Source organism: Ascidia mentula, chromosome 7 (genome assembly GCF_947561715.1).
Source record: "Ascidia mentula chromosome 7, kaAscMent1.1, whole genome shotgun sequence".
Lineage (NCBI taxonomy): Eukaryota > Metazoa > Chordata > Ascidiacea > Phlebobranchia > Ascidiidae > Ascidia > Ascidia mentula.
The window spans coordinates 9727007-9751691 of NC_138572.1; the positions used below are offsets into that span (position 1 = coordinate 9727007).

Genomic DNA, 24685 nt, shown 5'->3' on the forward strand with positions numbered 1-24685 from the left:
CTTTCACTGAACTGCACTCTTCTCTTTAATATCTTCCTTTGGTGCATTGGCTGTGAAATCATAACTGCTCAACATGAACGAACAAAGACAAACTACCATGCATCATTACTTGGTTTTATGACATCGCATATTTATTATGACGAAATGATGCTCGAATACATTCACGTCATACGAATACGCCACAATGAAAATACAGTATGACGGTGAACATTATGAAATGGGAGTAGTTCCTGGGGTTTAAAAATTAAGTGGGAGGATTAAATAAAAATCTTCATCTTCATTTTCGTGCTTAATAGTCTGGAGGTGCACGTTCTGCAAACAAAATCATGTGCCGATCAAATTAATTATATTATCTTTTTGATAAAAATCAACGCACTTAACATATTACTTTATCGCCCCCCACAAAATGTTGGGGAAACAAAGAATAAATTTTATAACAGGAAGGCCTAATTATTTTTAAAAGTGTACAAAAATATGACAGTTAACACATTTAAACGCTTATAACGTCGCTTTTTATGGTAGCGGCATGATTTTCGCCGCAGTCATTTGCACAAATGCTGAGGTATAGCTACCGTCGGCCTTAAATTATTTGCGACAATTATTTAAAACTCCCTCGGGACAAACCTTGGCACCGACCGTCTTCGTAGACCATGTAACTAGGGCAAGCACAGTTGAAACTTCCTGGTGTGTTTGTGCATTCCATGTAGTCGACAGTACACGGGTCCGAAAGGCATTCGTCGATATCTTCACAAAATTTGAACAATAATACAAGAGAAAAAAAGAAGTAATTCTAAAATTAATGTAATTCCACTTGGCACATATGTAAACGTCATAACATTTCAAGTTGGCATGTTAGACTTCATGTTAGGCTCAGAACCACTAAACATAACTGTGAAGAAACGACAAGGGTTCAAACCACGCAAGGAGCGCAATGCTGTAAATGTCGTTTGGTCTTATTGGGTCGATCACGTAGGGTAGCAATGAGCAATGAGTTCAAACATTGACATACAAAGAAAGTACGTTTAGTTCTTGTCAACACAAAGCTTTCTTCGGGCAATCTCGTGCAGAAATATTTAAACAAACCGCATAGGTTTTCGGGAACCGCATTAGTATCGCAAATAACATCTTCTGGCAATCGTTAACATTTAAGAAATTTTGGGACGATAAACTTTGTAGGATACTACTTTCCAGTACAAACCGAAGCATTGGCCGTCTTCGGACTCAAAGCCAGGGAGACAAGGACATGAGTAGCTTCCTTCTGAGTTGACACATATGCTGTTGTCTGGGCAGGTAGCAACGCCAGTTTCACACTCATTTATATCTAAATAAGACCACTAAAATTAATTCACAAATCGTATTAAAATAAATTGGCAAGCGATTGTATTATAGGAATAAGCAATACTGATAATGCTTATTAAAATGGACGAAATACAACGTACGACTTATTAAACATATTATGGCCTATGGCTCTGCTACAACGTATGCAGTGTACTTGAAACGCTTTGTTTTCAAAAAATACTGCAATGTATTGATTCTATGTAGACAGTTTATGTGTCAACAAGAAAAATTCCCTTGCTTGATGCGACAAAAGTTTACAAAATTTCAGTTCAAGCTGTGAGAAAATCCTTTGGAAGTAAAGTTTATACGACGCAGTAATATGCCGCTAACGATTTTTAATCATTACTATACACACAAAGCATGTAGAGTTCTCACCGAAACAAGTTTTGCCATCACCAGTCATTCCTTCTCCTATGCAGTAACATTCGTAGGATCCGAGTAGATTTTCGCAAATCGCGTTAATGTCGCAAGGATTCTCTGGATGGCACTCATTTATATCTGTTTGTTAATAAGTTATACATAGTTATTATGCCAGGGCAAGGCTTAAGCATTTCACAAATTTGACCTTGAAAGGTACGCCTGAAAGTGGGCTCTGCAAATTTTTAGGTGAGAAAGAGGCCCCGCATTTCTTTTGCTAATTGCTAAACACCATTTGGTTTCCTTCATAAAATGGGGCCCACCACAAAAAAAATTGAGAAGCCTAGGCCTAGAAGTGGAACAAAACGAATGTACCCCAACACAAATTTCCGTTTCCAGAAAATCCAGCCTCGCAGAGGCAAAGGAAACTTCCATCGGTGTCAACACAACGACCGTTTTGGTGGCAATTGGCAATCTGCTCGGTGCATTCATTGATATCTAGGAAACGAGGAATACTTGATTTACTTGTGCTTGACAGTATATTGTAATATTTTTATGATTTTTGTAACGCTTTTTTGCCAAATTATGAACAAATATTATTCAAGCCACTGAAAGGCAAAAACGATTTTATTGCAACATTTCCCAGAAACCCACTTTCACATTCAAAGTCGCTGTTTTCCATGTAGCCAGATTTGCAATCGCATCGGTAACTTCCTTCTGTGTTGACGCAGACTGATTTCAAGGGGCATGAACTACCTTCTTGTTGGTTACATTCGTCAACGTCTGGAAAAAGCAGAGAATCAAATTATGAATATGTCTCTACACTACTCTAATGATCTATTTAAATTGATACAGTGACTTTTCTAAGCAAATGAGAATACGCATGCTGATAAATGATGTTAGGAGTTATCTCTCATACGTCATACCTTTTTTGTTGCGTTCAACAAATGAGATAAATATAACATGTACCTTGATCACAACATAGACCGCTCCACCCTGGTTCACATAAACAACCTGTAGCATTCGCAGTGGCTCCATTGTAACAAACCACTTCACAACTCTCAACTTCCTGCAGGGTCGGACACTCCCTCCCTCCACACGTGTTATTAGTGATCACTGATCTGTTCCTGACTTTGTTGTTCGTCACACCACATGTTTGTGGACAAGTGCTCCAGTTTTCCCAATCCGATACAATACAGTCAACTGTGAAATAATATTAATGTTTAGCGGATATCAAACGAAAAACAAAAAAGAAATTGTTTTTGTGCCAATGCCCTTTGGCATATATTTTGTTGACAACTGTATTCCAAATCAAAAATCCTCTTGTTTTTCTTATCATTCATGGTTAAAGCTAAATGACTTTAACGAACTAAAGTATAACAAATGTTTAGGTTTTAGTATTGTTTTTGAACTAACCGGGACAACACTGAGGGTTGCATTGTTGTTCTTCCCTGTTCTGACCAATGCAGTCTGCCCCGTTGCAAGTTTTATTAAAACGAATGTTCCTTGACCGTATCTTAAAACCCGTTTCGCAAGTTTTGGTGCAGCTAGATATAATGTATACAATATCATCAAGATGACACAAATTTGATTGAACAAAAAAAAAAAATTGAAATACTTACTCTCCCCAAGCCGACCACTGGCCCCACACACAATCTGCAGGACAACAAACATCATTGCACGTTCTCTCATCCATGAAGCTGCCATTGCACAGGGAACCACCGCAAAATTCAAATACGCTGTTCGTTCTGAACCTGGACCGCGTACCTGGACACACACGTTTACTGTGTGTTATTGTGTTAAATTTTTTAGATGATTATACTAACGTGATACACACCTGCTTCACATGACTTGGAGCAACTCGTCCATTCACTCCAAGTTTCCCAAGCGCAGTCAATTGGGCAACATTCAGTGTTGCAAGGTCTTGATTGTTTACCTGGCCCAGTGCAATTCGATCCTCCGTACATCGAGGTTTGAACTATTTCTCTCTGTTTTATTTGGATCCCACCTTCACAAGTTACCGAACAATCGCCAAATTCGCTCCATTCGCCCCATATACAATCAATAGGGCAGGGATGGATGTTACAAGATCTTCTATCGACCGTTGGTCCTATGCAGTCTATCCCCCCGTGCTGTGCTCTTACAGCAACCACGCGAGTACGTGTCTCATTACCTCCGCCACAAATAGCGGAGCAATTATCAAATGCACTCCATTTTCCAAGTTCGCAGTCAATGGGGCACGGATGGGTGTTGCAAGACCTTGTATCAGTTTTTGATCTAGCACAGTCTCTACCGCCGTGCTGCGCTATTACATCTACTTCACGTGTGCGATTCTGGCTGCCACCACCACCACAAATAGCAGAGCAATCACCAAATGCACTCCATTCTCCAAGTTCGCAGTCAATGGGGCACGGATGGGTGTTGCAAGACCTTGTATCAGTTTTTGATCCAGTACAGTCTCTACCGCCGTGTTGCGCAATTACAGTTATGCCACGTGTGCGATTCTGGCTGCCACCACCACCACCACAAATAGCAGAGCAATCACCAAATGCACTCCATTCTCCAAGTTCGCAGTCAATGGGGCACGGATGGGTGTTGCAAGACCTTGTATCAATTTTTGATCCAGTACAGTCTCTACCGCCGTGTTGCGCAATTACAGTTATGCCACGTGTGCGATTCTGGCTGCCACCACCACAAATAGCAGAGCAATCACCAAATGCACTCCATTCTCCAAGTTCGCAGTCAATGGGGCACGGATGGGTGTTGCAAGACCTTGTATCAGTTTTTGATCCAGTACAGTCTCCACCGCCGTGTTGCGCAATTACAGTTATGCCACGTGTGCGATTCTGGCTGCCACCACCACCACAAATAGCAGAGCAATCACCAAATGCACTCCATTCTCCAAGTTCGCAGTCAATGGGGCACGGATGGGTGTTGCAAGACCTTGTATCAATTTTTGATCCAGTACAGTCTCTACCGCCGTGTTGCGCAATTACAGTTATGCCACGTGTGCGATTCTGGCTGCCACCACCACAAATAGCAGAGCAATCACCAAATGCACTCCATTCTCCAAGTTCGCAGTCAATGGGGCACGGATGAGTGTTGCAAGACCTTGTATCAGTTTTTGATCCAGTACAGTCTCTACCGCCGTGTTGCGCAATTACAGTTATGCCACGTGTGCGATTCTGGCTGCCACCACCACAAATAGCAGAGCAATCACCAAATGCACTCCATTCTCCAAGTTCGCAGTCAATGGGGCACGGATGGGTGTTGCAAGACCTTGTATCAGTTTTTGATCCAGTACAGTCTCTACCGCCGTGTTGCGCAATTACAGTTATGCCACGTGTGCGATTCTGGCTGCCACCACCACCACAAATAGCAGAGCAATCACCAAATGCACTCCATTCTCCAAGTTCGCAGTCAATGGGGCACGGATGGGTGTTGCAAGACCTTGTATCAGTTCTTGATCCAATACAGTCTCTACCGCCGTGCTGCGCTATTACAGTTACTTCACGTGCGCGATTCTGGCTGCCACCATCACCACAAATAGCAGAGCAATCACCAAATGCACTCCATTCTGTAAGTTCGCAGTCAATGGGGCACGGATGAGTGTTGCAAGACCTTGTATCAGTTTTTGATCCAGTACAGTCTCTACCGCCGTGTTGCGCAATTACAGTTATGCCACGTGTGCGATTCTGGCTGCCACCACCACAAATAGCAGAGCAATCACCAAATGCACTCCATTCTCCAAGTTCGCAGTCAATGGGGCACGGATGGGTGTTGCAAGACCTTGTATCAGTTTTTGATCCAGTACAGACTCTACCGCCGTGTTGCGCAATTACAGTTATGCCACGTGTGCGATTCTGGCTGCCACCACCACCACAAATAGCAGAGCAATCACCAAATGCACTCCATTCTCCAAGTTCGCAGTCAATGGGGCACGGATGGGTGTTGCAAGACCTTGTATCAGTTCTTGATCCAATACAGTCTCTACCGCCGTGCTGCGCTATTACAGTTACTTCACGTGCGCGATTCTGGCTGCCACCACCACCACAAATAGCAGAGCAATCACCAAATGCACTCCATTCTGTAAGTTCGCAGTCAATGGGGCACGGATGGGTGTTGCAAGACCTTGTATCAGTTCTTGATCCAATACAGTCTCTACCGCCGTGCTGCGCTATTACAGTTACTTCACGTGCGCGATTCTGGCTGCCACCACCACCACAAATAGCAGAGCAATCACCAAATGCACTCCATTCTGTAAGTTCGCAGTCAATGGGGCACGGATGGGTGTTGCAAGACCTTGTATCAGTTCTTGATCCAATACAGTCTCTACCGCCGTGCTGCGCTATTACAGTTACTTCACGTGCGCGATTCTGGCTGCCACCACCACAAATAGCAGAGCAATCACCAAATGCACTCCATTCTGTAAGTTCGCAGTCAATGGGGCACGGATGGGTGTTGCAAGATCTTGTATCAGTTTTTGATCCAATACAGTTCCTACCGCCGTGTTGTGCTATTGCAGTTACTTCACGTGTGCGAGTCTGACTACCTCCGCCACATGGAGCAGTACACACACTATATATGCTCCAGCTTCCAAATTGGCAGTTAATAGGACACGGATGGGTGTTGCACATCCTGGCAGAAGTCGGAGATCCCGAACACATTCCACCACAAGATTCATATCGTGTCTTCTGTCTTCTTCTCTCTTGTGTCCCCCCACCACATTGAGCTGAGCAAGAGCCGTTACCTCCCCACCAGCCCCAAGTACATGCAAGCTGACAGCATCGTACATAGCATGTGCTCGGTCCTGGGAGGCAGTGGGCACATCGTTTTCGGCCCCTAATTAAGTAAGGCTCTTGTGTGCCGCTACCACAGGTAGTTGAACAGGATCGCCAATAGATTGTGCATTTGCTTGAGTCACAGCTTAAATTACCGCCACCCCCTCTGCGCCTCCCTCCCCACCATCCACTGTAAAATAAATTTAGGGCTAATCAAAATCGTTTTTTTCTGTGTTTAGCATACAACCTAACATAATTGTTTTCAAATGCGATACATATTTCATTGCAAAATTAGTACATTATGCATTTAGCTCTTGATTTAATTCAGCAGATATGCTATAATTTTGGCTTACCTTTTGCCTAGCGAACTCAAACTCAAGACAATCAGAAATACACTGTATGCTTGTAACACCAACATTGTAGCGCTTTCAAGACCATAGAAGTCCTTTTAATGAATCCCTTCCACGGTATGTGGGGAAAGAGTCATTCTCAAGCACAAAGTAATGGAAACTGAAGTAGTTTCGTGTCAGTTATTTGACGAAATTCGTTTCCGCCTCGGCTCCATCAATGAGCACGTTTTATACGCTACCTACTTTTATACAGACGATTGTTTGGCTATGCTGAATATCGCTGTTAAAATGAATTTTGTAAATCGTGTTTCTAACTTCAATTGCATATCTTATATAAACCTACCTTCTGAGCATGAGTGGAAAGAAACAGAATTCGGGACCAAAACACAACGCTATTTTCGTGTAGCCAGGCTCGCAATCACAACGCTAACTTCCTTCTGAGTTGACGCTGATCGACCTAATTGGGCACGAATTACTTCCTGGCTGGCTGCACTCGTCAACGTCTGCCAAAGCATATCACGTATGCATTCTGGTGCACTTACGGCATTTTTGTGTAGCTATATAAATTTTATGTCGCTTTCGTTTAAAGTTTTATTTACAATGTAGAAAGTCGTTTACTTCCCGAAATACAGACAACACAAAGACAGTTTATTAATAACCATCGATTATATATCTAACGCAATAACCTGATTTCCTGGATACGAAAAAAAACTATTTTACATTAGCATTGCACTAGGTAAATAACCCGTACTAGTCGCAGTGACTTCGTTGTAACAAACCACTTCACAACTCTCGACTTCCCGCAGGGTGGGTCACTCCTCCCTTCCACACGTGTTATTAATGATCACGCATGTTTTCGGGCAAGTGATCCAGTTTTGCAAATCCGAAACAGTGCAGCTTACTCCCGTGGATACAACGTCATTGCGTTGCAGGACGGTGGTTGGTGCGCTGGATCACGTGACGCGGTACACAAAAACAAGAACCAGTGGTGCCTGTGGCTTATCAGGAAAGGGTGCACCTTGGGCAAACCAAGTTTACCGCATCGATATTAAAGTTACCACGTATGTGTGGTTAGTCTGGAAAATTCCTGGGAAACGTTTATCATCATGCGCCCATGTGTCATTGTTTGGAAACCAAATGTCTTTTTTCTTCAAATTTTGGGTTTTGTTTTCTAGAATTTTGTGCCATGCAGAACTTATTAATTCTGCCCTGGCCAAAATACATACCGAACAGAACTAACAAAAAATATTTTGTTATTTACATTTCATTTCCAGCAAATAAAACGAAAAATTTCCTTTTATACCATTTCTCTAACATACTCTAAATCTGGGATACATGCAGACCGCTGGACAGTTTATAAAAGGGTTCCGAAGCAAGAAGTATTAACCAAAGCGTACCCGTAAATCAGATCTATGCTTGCCTCTTCTGATGTGTCTCTTGTGCCCAGAACTTACGTGATTGTTTATTATGCAGAAAAGCTTTCAGAGATTAAAATAGCCTTTTTTTTGGGTGAGCAAAACCAAACATGCTTTAACTCATGGCACAAGTTTGCGTGGCAGTGGCTGGTTTGCCGGATCACGTGACGCAAGTAGCACGGCCACTAGGTCCAATATAGGTATGTCCAATATAAGTAATGTGCGAGCACTTTATGGGAAAATTCCGGAAAAGGAAGAACTCGGGGCATTGAAAAGTGTTTGTTTGCAAACAAAGGGACATCGCATGTAAAAAAGATGTTGGTATTATAATATTATAACGATAGAATTAGCCACTATATGATAATAACGTGCGCATGGTAAATATAATACAATTAGAATAGTTTGTATTTTTTCGACAGATATTGAGCACCTACAATACTGATGTCAACAGTTCAGTTACATAATACAGTTTGTGGACCTGGTCAAAAACATTCAATTTAATAAACACAGATAAAGTTGTTTTTGCAGCTTAATTTGAAGGTTATTTGACCGCTTCTTCTGAAAAGGCCAAAAACGGTGTATTTCAAGGAATGTTATGCACTGACATCGAGTGAGTAAGATATTGTAATGATGATTAACAAATATTTCTCTTCTGTTACTCCCTTCTAAGATGGGGGTTCTTGTTCTGCAAACAAAATCATGTTGTTTATTAGAATTGTTCTTTTGTCCTTTAAAGTTCCGAGACTTTTTATTGTAACTAATGTTCTGTCCACCATCCGGCGATACTTCCGTTAGGGATATATAGCAACTATACATCACGTGTATAAAACACCAAAAAGGCAGGAAAAACGTAAAAAAAACACAAGAAAAGGGAATCGATTCTTTGGCAAAACGTCTGTATGTCGTCGTTTATATTACTTATGTTGCATAAATCGGCATGGAAAGAATAGTTTGCGTAATTCTTCTTTATGTGTATCGTATGTTATAGAATTATGATTGCCCAAATACACGTACGTTAAACCTGACACCCACCTTCGCAGCGGCCGTTTACAAGTTGCATAAAAACTGGACAGGAACATGTGAAACTCCCAACCGTGTTTGTGCATACCATGCTGTCAATTGTACACGGATCGTCAACGCACTCATCAACATCTTCATAAAATTTTAAATCATGATACATACCACTAAAAAGCATTGGAATTATTCCTACTTAAAAATAGGGCCTTAGTCCCTTTCGGATTCAAAAAACAGTTCTAGATATGTGCAACGTTCCATTCGGTAACGTGTGTTTATCTTGAAGATATCTTGTAAAGTCATAACAATTTTCTTTGCTTGTTTGTTCGCGGGGTCACTTAGCTTCCAAGTAAGGTACACTCTCAGAAGGTGAAAGACTTACCAATACACTCTTGGTAGTCATTCTCTGTGAACCCTTCCATGCAGTCACATTGAAAACCAATCGGCAAATCAGTGCAAACAGCATGACGTTGGCAAGCCTCAACACCGAATGTAACGCATTCGTTTATTCCTGCAAACAATTAGTTGCTTTTATAAGAAAAGATTTCATTTCAATAATTATCTGAAACGAACACTTGTTCAGCACTCGTTTTAATTTTTTTTCAAGTTGTAGTCCTGTAGTATTTGACTTTGTTTTGTTAGAAAAATTTGTTCTTACCAACACACGTCCTTCCGTCCCCGGACATTCCTTCCTTGCAGAAGCATTCGTACGAACCGACGGTGTTTTCGCAAGTTGCGTTGACAGCGCACCCGGCATTTCCTTGCTGGCACTCGTTGACATCTATTGGTTGTAAGTTTTGAAAACTAGTTTTAGTTGTATATTTGATGTAAATTCCAAGCGCAATCTATTTTTTGTAAAATCAACCAACGTCAAACTCATAAACGTTTAGCATTGTCGAAAAAGTGTTTCATGAATTAAAATTTTAAGAACTTATAAAATCTGTTAATATCCGGTATGTGGTCAAATAAAGTTTGTCCAAAATGTTACAAATAAACATTTTTTCGGGACCAAAACACAGCGCTATTTATGGGGGTGGCCTACATGTCATTATGTTGACTCGTGCAGTGCGTTTATTGTGGAGAGTTCAAGTGACAATTGAACGAGCACTAACTTAATTTGTTTGAAACGTGGCTTAAGACATTTGTGCAGAAGTTTAAGGTGATAAGGTTGCGTGAATATACTTTGTAAAGTGTTATTATATTCCTAGAACACACACACATACACATATATATATATATATATCGCTTTAATTGCAGAAAGTTAAACGTACACACGTTTGTAATGTATTGGGTGGTATAAATTCAGGACAACAAATGCTGTCATTTGTCTTCTAACTAACATGTCCAGACTATGTTATATAACAATATTTGCAAATTAACTTGCTACACCAGCAACAGCCCATCTAAAAATACCATTATATTCTAGTATAATGCACCTTACAGTTTTTTTGTCATTGTTTGTTGGACAAAATGGCTGTCAGGCCTTCACCCATGCAGGTCTGATTCCTCAGGGTGTGTTGGCATTCGTCTTGTTTGTATAACTGAACAAATACGAAGGTTATTTAAATCTTAAGTCTTAACTAACAGATACGTGGTGCCTATAGGCATCAGAATATTGGGAACAACTTTACAACACAAAACACAAAGAAACTGGCGTTCAGTATTTATACTGTAAAATGTTTCCAAGTTTGACACAAACATATTGTTACATTTGTGAGTCACCAAATGAAATTTCAGTAGACATGCAGATTGATTATTTACCAGTAATCGAACAAGTACAAGAAGAAGGATGCCTGCACTTCCTGAAACCATGTAAAGCGCTAACTTTTCTCTGGGCATTCCACCAATTGCCATAGTTCGTTTGCCATCTTTCCCAACTTTTCTTCCCCAACAAAGTTGGGCGGAAGGTCTGCAAAGAAAATCGTGCGCTGACGCGTCGAGAGAGCATACGATTCCAAATTTTGTTAATCGTATCGTGCGCGGGAGATTGAAACAATGTTTTAAATTAGGCAATCCGAACACGATCGGTTTCCCATCGGCAAACGTATTAAAAACAAATGTAGATTATAATCGTATTTTACCAACTGAACTTGAACACGCTCATGATATGTTTTGTGCTAGTTACGAAAGCAATTTGCATTTGTTAGCATGTGCATCCAACAGTTTAGGCCTACATTTGTGTTCCATTCCCAAAGCCTATGATCATACACACATATTACCCCTATCCTTTGTTTTTAAATTTCTACTAAGATCACGAGACTAATCATTTTGAACTAATTTTCTTCCTATTTCCATAAATAAAAACGAGGTGTTTATGTCCACACACCCAGCGCACAATAGTCACATACGTATCTCAAATAATCACTCACCAATGCAGTTTCCGTCTTGGAGCCCCATGGAGAATAAGGGACAAGAACACTCAAAACTACCGGCTGTGTTTAAACATTCCATGTAGTCACCAGTGCATAGAATGTCCTTGGAGTGACTTCATTCGTCGATGCCTTAAATACATTATTGGGAAGTCATTTATTAAAATATATTTGCGTATGTAGGACTATTAATGATTGGTAAAAGTTTTTAGATTTTAGCAGATCAAATTAAGAAGTGGTGTGTTTGCAAGAGTTTCAGAATTGAAATGAACTTTTATTTTTGTTTGTCTCGAAATTTATAACTATATAACTTTGTTACATTTTAAACAAAATAACGTTAAAGGAAGATGTGCGTTTAAACTCTCAAAGCCTACTATATTCGCAAAAAAAACAAGATATAAATAGGGGCTAAAACGAAATTGTCTTGTGACGATTTTGTAGCCCATTTTTCGAACCTGAGCAGACTGTTCCATTTCCTGAATATCCAGGATCACATGCACAAAGAAAACTTTCCTTAGTGTCAACGCATCGACCGTTTTGTTGGCAATTGGCAATCTGCTCTGTGCATTCATCGATGTCTAAACCCGAAATTTATTAATTTTACTGGCAGTTTTATGAGTCCGTAAGAGTTTATCTTCTCTTAATTTGTATTTTGTGTGGTTAGATCTTATATAACACACACAAAGTACATGATTCATGTGATGTCAACTACCAGATAGCAATAAGTAGCTGAATTGGGCAAAGAGGATGTATCTTATGAGCTTCCGGTAACTAAAGTATATTTTCAGTATCCGTGAAACTTTAATTGAATACAATTTTTTACCTAAACGCAAGTGACCAAAACAATAGTTATTAATTACAGCAAATGCAAGAGCCCCATTTTTCACATTACTGTGCTATTGTGTCTGCAGGCGCTACATTTTACAGTTACATAGGGTTCATGTTAAGAGTAACTGCAGGAGCCAACATCCTACTTTCACAATCCAAGTCGTTGTTTTTCGTGTAGCCAGGCTCGCAATCACAACGGTAACTTCCTTCTGAGTTGACGCTGATCGACCTAATTGGGCACGAATTACTTCCTGGCTGGCTGCACTCGTCAACGTCTGCCAAAGCATATCACGTATGCTTTTTGGTGCACTTACAGCATTTTTGTTTAGCTACATAAATTTTATGTCGCTTTCGTTTAAACTTTTATTTACAATGAAGAAACTCGTTTACTTCCCGAAATACAGACAACACAAAGACAGTTTATTAATAACCATCGATTATAAATCTAACGCAATAACCTGATTTCCTGGATACGAAAAAAAACTATTTTACATTAGCATTGCACTAGGTAAATAACCCATACTAGTCGCAGTGACTTCGTTGTAACAAACCACCACTCTCGACTTCCCGCAGGGTGGGTCACTCCTCCCTTCCACACGTGTTATTAATGATCACGCATGTTTTCGGGCAAGTGATCCAGTTTTGCAAATCCGAAACAGTGCAGCTTACTCCCGTGGATACAACGTCATTGCGTTGCAGGACGGTGGTTGGTGCGCTTGATCACGTGACGCGGTACACAAATACAAGAAGTATGGGGCCAGTGGTGCCTGTGGCTTATCAGGAAAGGTTGCACCTGGGGCAAACCAAGTTTACCGCATCGATATTAAAGTTACCACGTAAGTGTCGTTAGTCTGGAAAGTACCTGGGAAACGTTTATCATCATGCGCCCATGTGTCATTGTTTGGAAACCAAATGTCTTTTTTCTTCAAACTTTGGGTTTTGTTTTCTAGAATTTTGTGCCATGCAGAACTTATTAATTCTGCCCTGGCCAAAATACATACCGAACAGAACTAACAAAAAATATTTTGTTATTTACATTTCATTTCCAGCAAATAAAACGAAAAATTTCCTTTTGTACCATTTCTCTAACATACTCTAAATCTGGGATACATGCAGACCGCTGGACAGTTTATAAAAGGGTTCCGAAGCAAGAAGTATTAACCAAAGCGTACCCGTAAATCAGATCTATGCTTGCCTCTTCTGATGTGTCTCATGTGCCCAGAACTTACGTGATTGTTTATTTTGCAGAAAAGCTTTCAGAGATTAAAATAGCGTTTTTTGGGGTGAGCAAAACCAAACATGCTTAAACTCATGGCACAAGTTTGCGTGGCAGTGGCTGGTTCGCCGGATCACGTGACGCAATTAGCACGGCCACTAGGTCCAATATAGGTATGTCCAATATAAGTAATGTGCGAGCACTTTATGGGAAAATTCCGGAAAAGGAAGAACTCGGGGCATTGAAAAGTGTTTGTTTGCAAACAAAGGGACATCGCATGTAAAAAAAATGTCGGTATTATAATATTATAACGATAGAATTAGCCACTATGTGATAATAACGTGCGCATGGTAAATATGATACAATTAGAATAGTTTGTATTTTTTCGACAGATATTGAGCACCTACAATACTGATGTCAACAGTTCAGTTACATAATACAGTTTGTGGACCTGGTCAAAAACATTCAATTTAATAAACACAGATAAAGTTGTTTTTGCAGCCTAATTTGAAGGTTATTTGACCGCTTCTTCTGAAAAGGCCAAAAACGGTGTATTTCAAGGAATGTTATGCACTGACATCGAGTGAGTAAGATATTGTAATGATGATTAACAAATATTTCTCTTCTGTTACTCCCTTCTAAGATGGAGGTTCTTGTTCTGCAAACAAAATCATGTTGTTTATTAGAATTGTTCTTTTGTCCTTTAAAGTTCCGAGACTTTTTATTGTAACTAATGTTCTGTCCACCATCCGGCGATACTTCCGTTAGGGATATATAGCAACTATACATCACGTGTATAAAACACCAAAAAGGCAGGAAAAACGTAAAAAAACACATGAAAAGGGAATCGATTCTTTGGCAAAACGTCTGTATGTCGTCGTTTATATTACTTATGTTGCATAAATCGGCATGGAAAGAATAGTTTGCGTAATTCTTCTTTATGTGTATCGTATGCTATAGAACAATGATTGCCCAAAAACACGTACGTTAAACCTGACACCCACCTTCGCACTGGCCATTTACAAGTTGCATGAAAATTGGACAGGAACATGTGAAACTCCCAACCGTGTTTGTGCATACCATGCTGTCAACTGTACACGGATCGTCAACGCATTCATCAACATCTTCATAAAATTTTAAAACATGATACATACCACTATAAAGCATTGGATTTATTCTTGTTCAAAAAATAGGTCTTTTTCAAAAACAGTTCTAGATATGTGAAACTTTCCATTCGGTAACGTGTGTTTATCTTGCAGATATCTTGTAAAGTCCTAACAAGTTTCTTTGCTTGTTTGTGCGCAGGGTCACTTACCTTAGAAGCAAGGTATACTCTCAGAAAGTGAAAGACTTACCAATACACTCTCGGTGTTCATTCTCGGTGAACCCTTCCATGCAGTCACATTGAAAACCAATCGGCAAATCAGTGCAAACAGCATGACGTTGGCAAGCCTCAACACCGAATGTAACGCATTCGTTTATTCCTGCAAACAATTAGTTGCTTTTATAAGAAAAGATTTCATTTTAATAATTATCTGAAACGAACACTTGTTCAGCACTCGTTTTAAATTTTTTTCGAGTTGTAGTCCTGTAATATTTGACTTGTTTTGTTAGAAAAATTTGTTCTTACCAACACACGTCCTTCCGTCCCCGGACATTCCTTCCTTGCAGAAGCATTCGTACGAACCGACGGTGTTTTCGCAAGTTGCGTTGACAGCGCACCCGGCATTTCCTTGCTGGCACTCGTTAACATCTGTTGGTTGTAAGTTTTGAAAATTAGTTTTTGTAGTATATTTGATATAAATTCCAAGTGCAATCTATTTGTTGTAAAATCAACCAACGTCAAACTCATAAACGTTTAGCATTGTCGAAAAAGTGTTTCATGAATTACAATTTTAAGAACTTATAAAATCTGTTAATATCCGTTATGTGGTCAAATATAGTTTGTCCAAAATGTTACAAATAATTATTTTCCCATTTGACTTTTAAAATGTCAAGATATTTTGTCACATAACTCGACATTTTAAAATATTTTAATGCTGCTTTTCAATACTTACCGGAACATATTCCGTCTTGAGATTCGAAGCCAGGTGGACATGGACAGGAATAGCTTCCTTCTGAGTTTACGCATATTCTGTTGTCTGGGCAAGTAGCAGTGCCCGCTTCACACTCGTTAATATCTGCGAAAAGTAAGGAAACAGGTTAATGATCCAGAAAGTGCAACTTGCTATTCATTATATAAACTGATATAAACGCTAATTAACAGTTTTTAGTACATACCAGAACATTGTCCACCGTTGGATGCGAAGCCAGTTAGACAAGGGCAATAGTAATTTCCTTCAGTGTTGACGCATTCACTGTTGTCTGGACAAGTAGCAGTGCCCGCTTCACACTCGTTAATGTCTGGAATAAGTTAATTTACAAACATAGACTAACACGAAACAAAAATGCAGTGAAAGGTGCACCTGTGCAGACATTTCCGTTTTCTAAATATCCAGCAATGCATAAGCAAAGGAAACTTCCCTCAGTGTCAACACATTGACTATTCTGATGACAATTAGCCGCCAGGTCGGTGCATTCATTGATATCTAAAACAGTGGTATCGGCAATGTTACAGTATACAAGACTATGTATTTTTTCCTTCAAAATTTTTACTGTATTGCACAGGAATCTAGGGAATAATGCTTTGATTTGAGAATCTGGTGTCCTGCGCCAGGTTTTCAGATTTTTCAAGAAAACGAATCTTGCGAAATTATTCAAAACTAACTTAATATCCGAAACGCTGATTTGGTGAATTAAAATATAGACGGAGAGCAGTTTATTGCTTATATTTCTGCTGGGTTTTAATGACATACGTATAAAAACATATATAAAACTTTTAAAATAAAAGAAAAAGTTGGCAGCACTAGCCACAAACCTACTTTCACATGCAAAATCGTCGTTTTTCTGGTAGCCAGGCTTGCAATCGCATCGGTAACTTCCTTCTGTGTTGACGCAGATTGAATTCAAGGGGCATGAACTACTTCCTTGTTGGGTGCACAAGTCTAGAAAAACAGACAGTGACTTATTTATTTTGCACCATTGCTTCAATATACGTTGCGGTCCTTGTATCCAATTTTTAAATTTGCTATTCTTATTTCTCTAGTTATACCAAGCAAATAGGTCCGTTATTCAAGCTGTTGTTGCCTATTTTCACGTTACACTACCTCTCGACACCACAATCTTTCTATTGCATGTAGCAAAAAAGACGAACATAAAATTTACCTTGTTCACAACACAGACCACTCCACTCTGATTGGCACAAACAACCCGTAGCAGTCGTATAAGTGCCTCCATTGTAACAAACCACTTCACAACTCTCGACTTCCTGCAGGGTCGGACACTCCTCCCCTCCACATGTGTTATTAGTGATCACTAATCTGTTCCTGACTTTAATGTTCATAACGCCGCAGGTTTGTGGACAAGTGCTCCAGTTGTCCCATTCAGAAACAGCACAGTTAACTAAAAAACATTACTGTTTAGAAGAAGGAAGAAATTTGTTGTCATTATATTTTTAATTTTCAGTGCGTTATTTTGTTTTGAATCCTGAAACTGACCTGGACAACACTGAGTGTTGCATTGTTGATTTTCTCTGAGTTCACCAATACAATCTGCTCCGTTGCAAGTTTTGTTAAAAAGAATGCTCCTTGTCCGTGTCTTTGAACCCACATCGCAAGATTTGCTGCAGCTGAAAAAGATGCATGGGATAAAAAAAGTGCAAAATCCACTTACATCTAATAAAAGTGTTCAAAAAATCTTTAATCAGCGATTTTTATAAATGGCGGCTGTTTTTAACATAACCGAAACACATTACAATTTTACACACTTACTTTCCCCAAGCTGACCATTGGCTCAACACGCAATTCACAGGACAGCAAACATCATTGCACACTCTTACTTCAGTAAAATTGCCATTGCAAGGTAAGCCACCACAAAATTCAAGCACACTGTTTCTAAACCTTGACTGTATACCTAAAAACAAACAAATATGTTGTTTTGATATGTAGAGGCATAGTTAGACTTTGATAAATACCTTTTTCGCAAGTTTTCGAGCAACTCGTCCATTCACTCCAAGTTTCCAAAGCGCAGTCAATTGGGCAACATTGAGTGTTGCAAGGTCTTGATTGTTCACTTGGTCCAGTGCAATTCACCCCTCCGTACATCGAGGTTCGAACTATTTCTCTCTGTTTTCTTTGGATCCCACCTTCACAAGTTACCGAACAATCGCCAAATTCGCCCCATTCTCCCCAAATACAATCAACAGGGCATTGGTGTGTGTTGCAGTCCCTTGAATCGGTCGTTGGACCGCTGCAGGCCCGTCCCCCATGTTGCGCAATAGCGACAACTCGTCGTGTGCGAGTCTTGATACCTCCACCACAAGGAGCAGAGCAAGTTCCAAATGCACTCCAGTCTCCGAGTCTGCAGTTAATTGGACACGGGTGAGTGTTACACCGGCTGGAAGAAGTCGGGAATCCAGAACACCTCCCTCCACAAGATTGGTGTCGTGTCTTCTGTCTTCTTCTCGCTTGTGTTCCCCCGCCACATTGAGCTGAGCAAGAATTGTATTCTCCCCATAATCCCCACACGCAATTGACCGGACAACATCGTGTGTTGCATGATGTTGGTTTGGGTAGGTAGCCCGCACATTTACGCTGGTTTTCCCTTACGTAAGGTTGTTTTGTGCCACTATTGCAGCTCTTTGAACAGGGTCTCCAGAGAATTTTGCATTTCTTGAAATCGAATTTTTTATGATGGTTATCTCTATGTCTGTTTCCGTGTTCGCTTGCGCCCTTGCTTCCGCTTCTGCTTTCGCCATTGCTTCCGTGTCTGCTTCCGCCACTGCTACCGCGTCTGCTTCCGCGTCTGCTACCTTCCGTGCTTCCGCTTCTTCCTCTTCTTTCGCCTCTGCTCCCGTGTCCCCTTCCACTGCAGAAACACATTTGAAATTGATTGTGGATAAAATCTAAGCTTGAGTTTTTTAGTAGCACAATATTGAGTTTTCTAGTGAAAAACTTATCCATTCAAATGTTAATATGGTACAGATTACATGGCTCAAAATTAAACAATGACGTCGTTAAACGTCACGGATTCAGCGTCACGGATTCAGCGACAGTTGACATATAGAATGTTATAGAACATATACTTTGAGGTCTGCAGACAGGGTGTACACACTGTTTCGACCTGTAAGGTCTCATCAGTGCAGCTACTGACTGTGGTACTGCGCTAGCTTTCACGCTAGGCACACAGATTACCACTTTGTGGTACCTTTCGACCAACGTTGATTCGTTGGGTACCAAAACTAAGGACCAAAAGAACAGAGACGAACTACTGTGGAGCGCACTATGACCGGAAGGTACCACAAAGTTGCACTGATATGACCTTACAAGTCGAAACTGTGTATACAACTATCTACAGCTCTCAATGAATATTATGGGCTATTTTGCACATATACTCTTTCATGATCTTTCGTCATCGTTTATGTGACAATTATAATGCTATGTACAAAGCTGCCATTATACTGTAGGTTATACTTACTTTGATTCACCAAAATCCAGAAGAACCATCAACACCACAAGCAAAACAAATACTCGAAAGGCCAACATTTCTTCGCATTCAAGATCAACGTAGTCCTTTGGTTTGAAGCCATTTTACACTTTATAGGGAAACTGCCATACAGTTCGTTGAAAGTAATCGGAAGTACAGTATCGTTTCCACGAATTGGATTGGCGAACTTGGCACAGGACAAAAATTACGTCAATTTGAGTTCTTCACAAATTATGCGTGAAATCTGTTTCAGACTCTCCACTGCAATTACCAAGGAATTGGAAAAGGAGGCAAGAACATACGTCGAATTCTCAGAAATGGTCCTTGGACGTTACACTTGAACAAGGAATTGTTCATGGATTACCACAACACAGTTTCAATCAAATTAATTTCCAGGTAAATGAGCAATCGAGTGGATATTGGCCTTTAAGGAGTCTGTGCTTCAAAGAAGTTTTATGATTACTGTTTGCAGGCAATAAGTTTATTTCGCCAAAGAATTGTTTCAACAATAGCAGTGTCATTGTTTTCATAATTTTGGTCCTTGCAAATATCACGGATAAGTTGTCACGGAATTATTTCGGCAACCAAACGCTGCCTCCCTAATCAGAAAAGGCCCTATGTTACGGTCCGGAACATTTTTTATTTCTTGAAACGAAATTTCGTTTCCAAGTGTTTGGAGCATAATTTGACAATTTCGTTCCGGAACCAGTTTTTGTTTTGTGCATCTTTTTACCACAAGGTGCTGCTATAGAACCGCTCGAAAAATTTAATTGCACGTGTAGATGAAATTATTAAAAACTGCTTTGCCAACTTAGAAATAGAAGCGATATTGTAGATTTAAATTGAAAAAACGTTCGATGACATTAACTTTTTATATGAATTATTTGAAATTTTAGTCGTTAAATCGCTGTAGGAAAAATCAAATCGTTAAATCGTTCATAAAAGAGCTTTGTAGTCGATTTTCTGTTGTTAGCATTGCAAATGTGTATTGGTGTTATCGTTCCCACGCACAGAACCTTTTGCAAATTGGTCGATGTAAAACAAAGCACAACACTCACTTGGTGCCAAAGTATCGTGTAAAGTAAACCAAGTTGAAATTTTAAATACAAATATGTAACATGTTATTTATAGTAATGGTCTATTTATAATTGTGTATAAAAACACAATTTAAATAAATATACAACCAAGAAATAACAAACGCCTCATGCTAAAATAAAACATACACTACATGATGATTTTCTCTAAACATATTAATAGCATTGATCGAAAATGTTGCGGATTATATTGGAATTTTCCGCTTTAAAAATTACCATGATATCGACAGTGATAAACAGCATCAAAATTCGGGACACACAAAAGTGCAAAAAGGCGCGTGGTCGTCTTATCAGAACTAACAACTCCCAAAGGAGAGGCGTCATCAGAGAACTTCAAAAAGCGAAGAGAGAAAAGTCCGTATCTCAATTCCCAAGATAGGCGCCTCCCACAACGAAATTTTACTGCTCACACACAAATCTGATCTCTTAAGATCGTTTAATTATTGCTCCCGAATTTTATTAGGAACATAGATAAACTGCTCATACAGCAAGCATCAAACATAGCAATTAACAAGTGAAAACATGTTTAAAACGCGTCATTCGCCAAAACAGTATAAAAGAACGCCTTTAAATATATCAAAAAAACGGATAGTCGAATACGGTTCAATGGGACCGTTTACAACATACCTAGAGAATTTAAGAGCTAAATTTATTTCGTTTGGCCATATTATTTCAAAACAAAAACAAGTAAATACCTGTCAAAGACAAGCTTAAACCGTGCCGTCGGTTCGCCAAAACAGTTTTAAGAACGCCTTTTCGTATGACAACAAAAAACTAAAGCATATAGTTAAATAAAGTTTAGAGGTATCTCCTTCTACATGGCTGTAGTATTTAACTGCCAAATTTTAATTCGCTTGGATGTAAAACAGAGATTTGGCAGGCGAATACCTCTCAAAGACAAAAATAAACCGCGCCGCAAGGGCGAAATTAACTAAATTTGACAGTAGTCTGCCTGTGTTTGAAACAATTTTAAATCAAGCGACTTGAAATTTTGCACACAAATATTAGATGTCAGTACAAAACGAAAAATGAAAAATAATTGGCGTCTGTCCTGTAGAATTTTATTGCTTGCCGAAAACGCATGTTTGAAACTATGGTGGCTAAGGTTCGGCGGTTTTAACTAAATTTGACAGTTGTCCGCCTGTGATTTCAACATTTTTCTATCAAGCGACTTGAAGTTTTGCACACAAATATTAGATGCCACTACAAAACGAGCAATGAAAAACAAATTGGACAATGTCCTTTAGTTTCTTATTGCTGCGCGAAAACGCATGTTACAAACAATGGTCGCTAAGGTCGTGCGGAATTAACTAAATTTGAGAATTCACGACGGCAATATACACAATTTTAAATCAAAAGACCTGAAATTTTGCACACAAATACTAGGTGCCACTACAAAACGAGAAATGAAAACCAAATTGGCGTATGTCCTTTAGAATTTTATTGCTTGCCGAAAACGCATGTTTCAAACTATGGTGGCCAAGGTTCGGCGGTTTCAACTATATTTGACAGTTGTCCGCCTGTGATTTCAACATTTTTCTATCAAGCGCCTTGAAGTTTTGCACACAAATATTAGATGCCAGAACAAAACGAGAAATGAAAACTAAATTGGCGTCTGTCCTTTAGAATTTTATTGCTTGCCGAAACACATGTTTCAAACTATGGTGGCTAAGGTTCGGCGGTTTTAACTAAATTTGACAGTTGTCTGCCTGTGATTTCAACATTTTTATATCAAGCGACTTGAAGTTTTGCACACAAATATAAGATGCCACTACAAAACGAGCAATGAAAACCAAATTGACGTAGGTCCTTTAGTTTCTTATTGCTGCGCGAAAACGCATGGTTGAAACTATGGTGGCTAAGGTTCGGCGGTTTTAACTAAATTTGACAGTTGTCCGCCTGTGATTTCAACATTTTTATATCAAGCGACTTGAAATTTTGCACACAAATATTAGATGCCAGTACAAAACGAGCAATGAAAACCAAATTGACGTATGTCCTTTAGTTTCCTATTGCTGCGCGAAAACGCATGTTTGAAACTATGGTGGCTAAGATTCGGCGGTTTTAACTAAATTTGACAGTTGTCCGCCTGTGATTTCAACATTTTTATATCAAGCGACTTGAAATTTTGCACACAAATATTAGATGCCAGTACAAAACGAGAAATGAAAACTAAATTGGCGTCTGTCCTTTAGAATTTTATTGCTTGCCGAAAACGCATGTTTGAAACTATGGTGGCTAAGGTTCGGCGGTTTTAACTAAATTTGACAGTTGTCCGCCTGTGATTTCAACATTTTTATATCAAGCGACTTGAAATTTTGCACACAAATATTAGATGCCAGTACAAAACGAGCAATGAAAACTAAATTGGCGTATGTCCATTAGTTTCTTATTGCTTGCCGAAAACGCATGTTACAAACAATGGTCGCTAAGGTCGTGCGGAATTAATTAATTTTGAGAATTCCCGCCGGCAATATACACAATTTTCAATCAAGCGACCTGAAATTTTGCACACAAATACTAGGTGCCACTACAAAACGAGAAATGAAAACTAAATTGGCGTCTGTCATTTAGAATTTTATTGCTTGCCGAAAACGCATGTTTGAAACTATGGTGGCTAAGGTTCGGCGGTTTTAACTAAATTTGATAGTTGTCCGCCTGTGATTTCAACATTTTTGTATCAAGCGACTTGAAGTTTTGCACACAAATATTAGATGCCACTAGAAAACGAGCAATGAAAACCAAATTGACGTATGTCCTTTAGTTTCTTATTGCTGCGCGAAAACGCATGTTACAAACAATGGTCGCTAAGGTCGTGCGGAATTAACTAATTTTGAGAATTCCCGACGGCAATATACACAATTTTTAATCAAGAGACTTGAAATTTTGGACACAAATACTAGGTACCAATACAAAACGAACAATGAAAACTAAATTGGCGTCTGTCCTTTAGAATTTTATTGCTTGCCGAAAACGCATGTTTCAAACTATGGTGGCTAAGATTCGGCGGTCTTTACTAAATTTGACAGTTGTCCGCCTGTGATTTCAACATTTTTATATCAAGCGACTTGAAACTTTGCACACAAATATTAGATGCCACTACAAAACGAGAAATGAAAACTAAATTGGCGTATGTTCTTTAGTTTCTTATTGCTGCGCGAAAACGCAAGTTTGAAACTATGGTGGCTAAGTTTCGGCGGTTTTAACTAAATTTGACAGTTGTCCGCCTGTGATTTCAACATTTTTATATCAAGCGACTTGAAAGTTTGCACACAAATATTAGATGCCAGTACAAAACGAGCAATGAAAACCAAATTGACGTATGTCCTTTAGTTTCTTATCGCTGCGCGAAAACGCATGTATGAAACTATGGTGGCTAAGGTTCGGCGGTTTTAACTAAATTTGACAGTTGTCCGCCTGTGATTTCAACATTTTTCTATCAAGCGACTTGAAGTTTTGCACACAAATATTAGATGCCACTACAAAATGAGCAATGAAAACCAAATTGACGTATGTCCTTTAGTTTCTTATTGCTGCGCGAAAACGCATGTTACAAACAATGGTCGCTAAGGTCGTGCGGAATTAACTAATTTTGAGAATTCCCGACGGCAATATACACAATTTTTAATCAAGAGACTTGAAATTTTGGACACAAATACTAGGTACCAATACAAAACGAACAATGAAAACTAAATTGGCGTCTGTCCTTTAGAATTTTATTGCTTGCCGAAAACGCATGTTTCAAACTATGGTGGCTAAGATTCGGCGGTCTTTACTAAATTTGACAGTTGTCCGCCTGTGATTTCAACATTTTTATATCAAGCGACTTGAAACTTTGCACACAAATATTAGATGCCACTACAAAACGAGAAATGAAAACTAAATTGGCGTATGTTCTTTAGTTTCTTATTGCTGCGCGAAAACGCAAGTTTGAAACTATGGTGGCTAAGTTTCGGCGGTTTTAACTAAATTTGACAGTTGTCCGCCTGTGATTTCAACATTTTTATATCAAGCGACTTGAAAGTTTGCACACAAATATTAGATGCCAGTACAAAACGAGCAATGAAAACCAAATTGACGTATGTCCTTTAGTTTCTTATCGCTGCGCGAAAACGCATGTATGAAACTATGGTGGCTAAGGTTCGGCGGTTTTAACTAAATTTGACAGTTGTCCGCCTGTGATTTCAACATTTTTCTATCAAGCGACTTGAAGTTTTGCACACAAATATTAGATGCCACTACAAAACGAGCAATGAAAAACAAATTGGACAATGTCCTTTAGTTTCTTATTGCTGCGTGAAAACGCATGTTACAAACAATGGTCGCTAAGGTCGTGCGGA

At 39.4% G+C, this 24685-nt stretch overlaps 2 protein-coding genes across 3 annotated transcripts; both read right to left on the minus strand.

The window, feature by feature from the left end:
• Positions 1-98: 98 nt before the first annotated feature.
• On the minus strand, positions 99-6919 carry LOC145907965 (SCO-spondin-like). The gene is made up of 11 exons (XM_082995114.1): positions 6830-6919; positions 3533-6666; positions 3318-3462; positions 3112-3242; positions 2665-2898; positions 2350-2478; positions 2071-2193; positions 1714-1836; positions 1199-1321; positions 625-744; positions 99-312 (listed from the first exon to the last, which is right to left on the minus strand). Exons 1-11 carry the CDS (start codon positions 6892-6894, stop codon positions 290-292), a joined length of 4350 nt encoding a protein of 1449 aa, XP_082851240.1. The 5' UTR covers positions 6895-6919; the 3' UTR covers positions 99-289.
• A 1414-nt stretch (positions 6920-8333) lies between these two features.
• On the minus strand, positions 8334-19339 carry LOC145907983 (SCO-spondin-like). Of its 2 annotated transcripts, none has more exons than XM_082995138.1 (13): positions 19243-19339; positions 17741-18633; positions 17538-17679; positions 17265-17395; positions 16933-17169; positions 16590-16712; positions 16134-16256; positions 15949-16071; positions 15726-15848; positions 9914-10036; positions 9638-9766; positions 9274-9393; positions 8334-8926 (listed from the first exon to the last, which is right to left on the minus strand). In XM_082995138.1, exons 1-13 carry the CDS (start codon positions 19308-19310, stop codon positions 8907-8909), a joined length of 2355 nt encoding a protein of 784 aa, XP_082851264.1. In that variant the 5' UTR covers positions 19311-19339; the 3' UTR covers positions 8334-8906. The 2 variants fall into 2 exon arrangements, with proteins under 2 accessions (XP_082851264.1, XP_082851263.1); XM_082995137.1 differs by lacking the exons at positions 8334-8926; positions 9274-9393; positions 9638-9766; positions 9914-10036 and adding exons at positions 13686-14326; positions 14673-14792; positions 15024-15152; positions 15299-15421.
• Between the last annotated feature and the right edge of the window lie 5346 nt (positions 19340-24685).

Coding starts and splice junctions, on each gene's coding strand:
- LOC145907965 (XM_082995114.1), bottom strand. CDS start 6,894: ATGTTGGTGTTACAAGCATACAGTGTATTTCTGATTGTCTTGAGTTTG. Junction 2,479..2,664: donor CGGTCTATGTTGTGATCAAG/GTACATGTTATA, acceptor TGCTTTTTCCAG/ACGTTGACGAATGTAACCAA. Junction 1,322..1,713: donor TGATGGCAAAACTTGTTTCG/GTGAGAACTCTA, acceptor GGTCTTATTTAG/ATATAAATGAGTGTGAAACT.
- LOC145907983 (XM_082995138.1), bottom strand. CDS start 19,310: ATGTTGGCCTTTCGAGTATTTGTTTTGCTTGTGGTGTTGATGGTTCTT. Junction 17,170..17,264: donor CAACACTCAGTGTTGTCCAG/GTCAGTTTCAGG, acceptor AATGTTTTTTAG/TTAACTGTGCTGTTTCTGAA. Junction 15,849..15,948: donor CAACGGTGGACAATGTTCTG/GTATGTACTAAA, acceptor TACTTTTCGCAG/ATATTAACGAGTGTGAAGCG.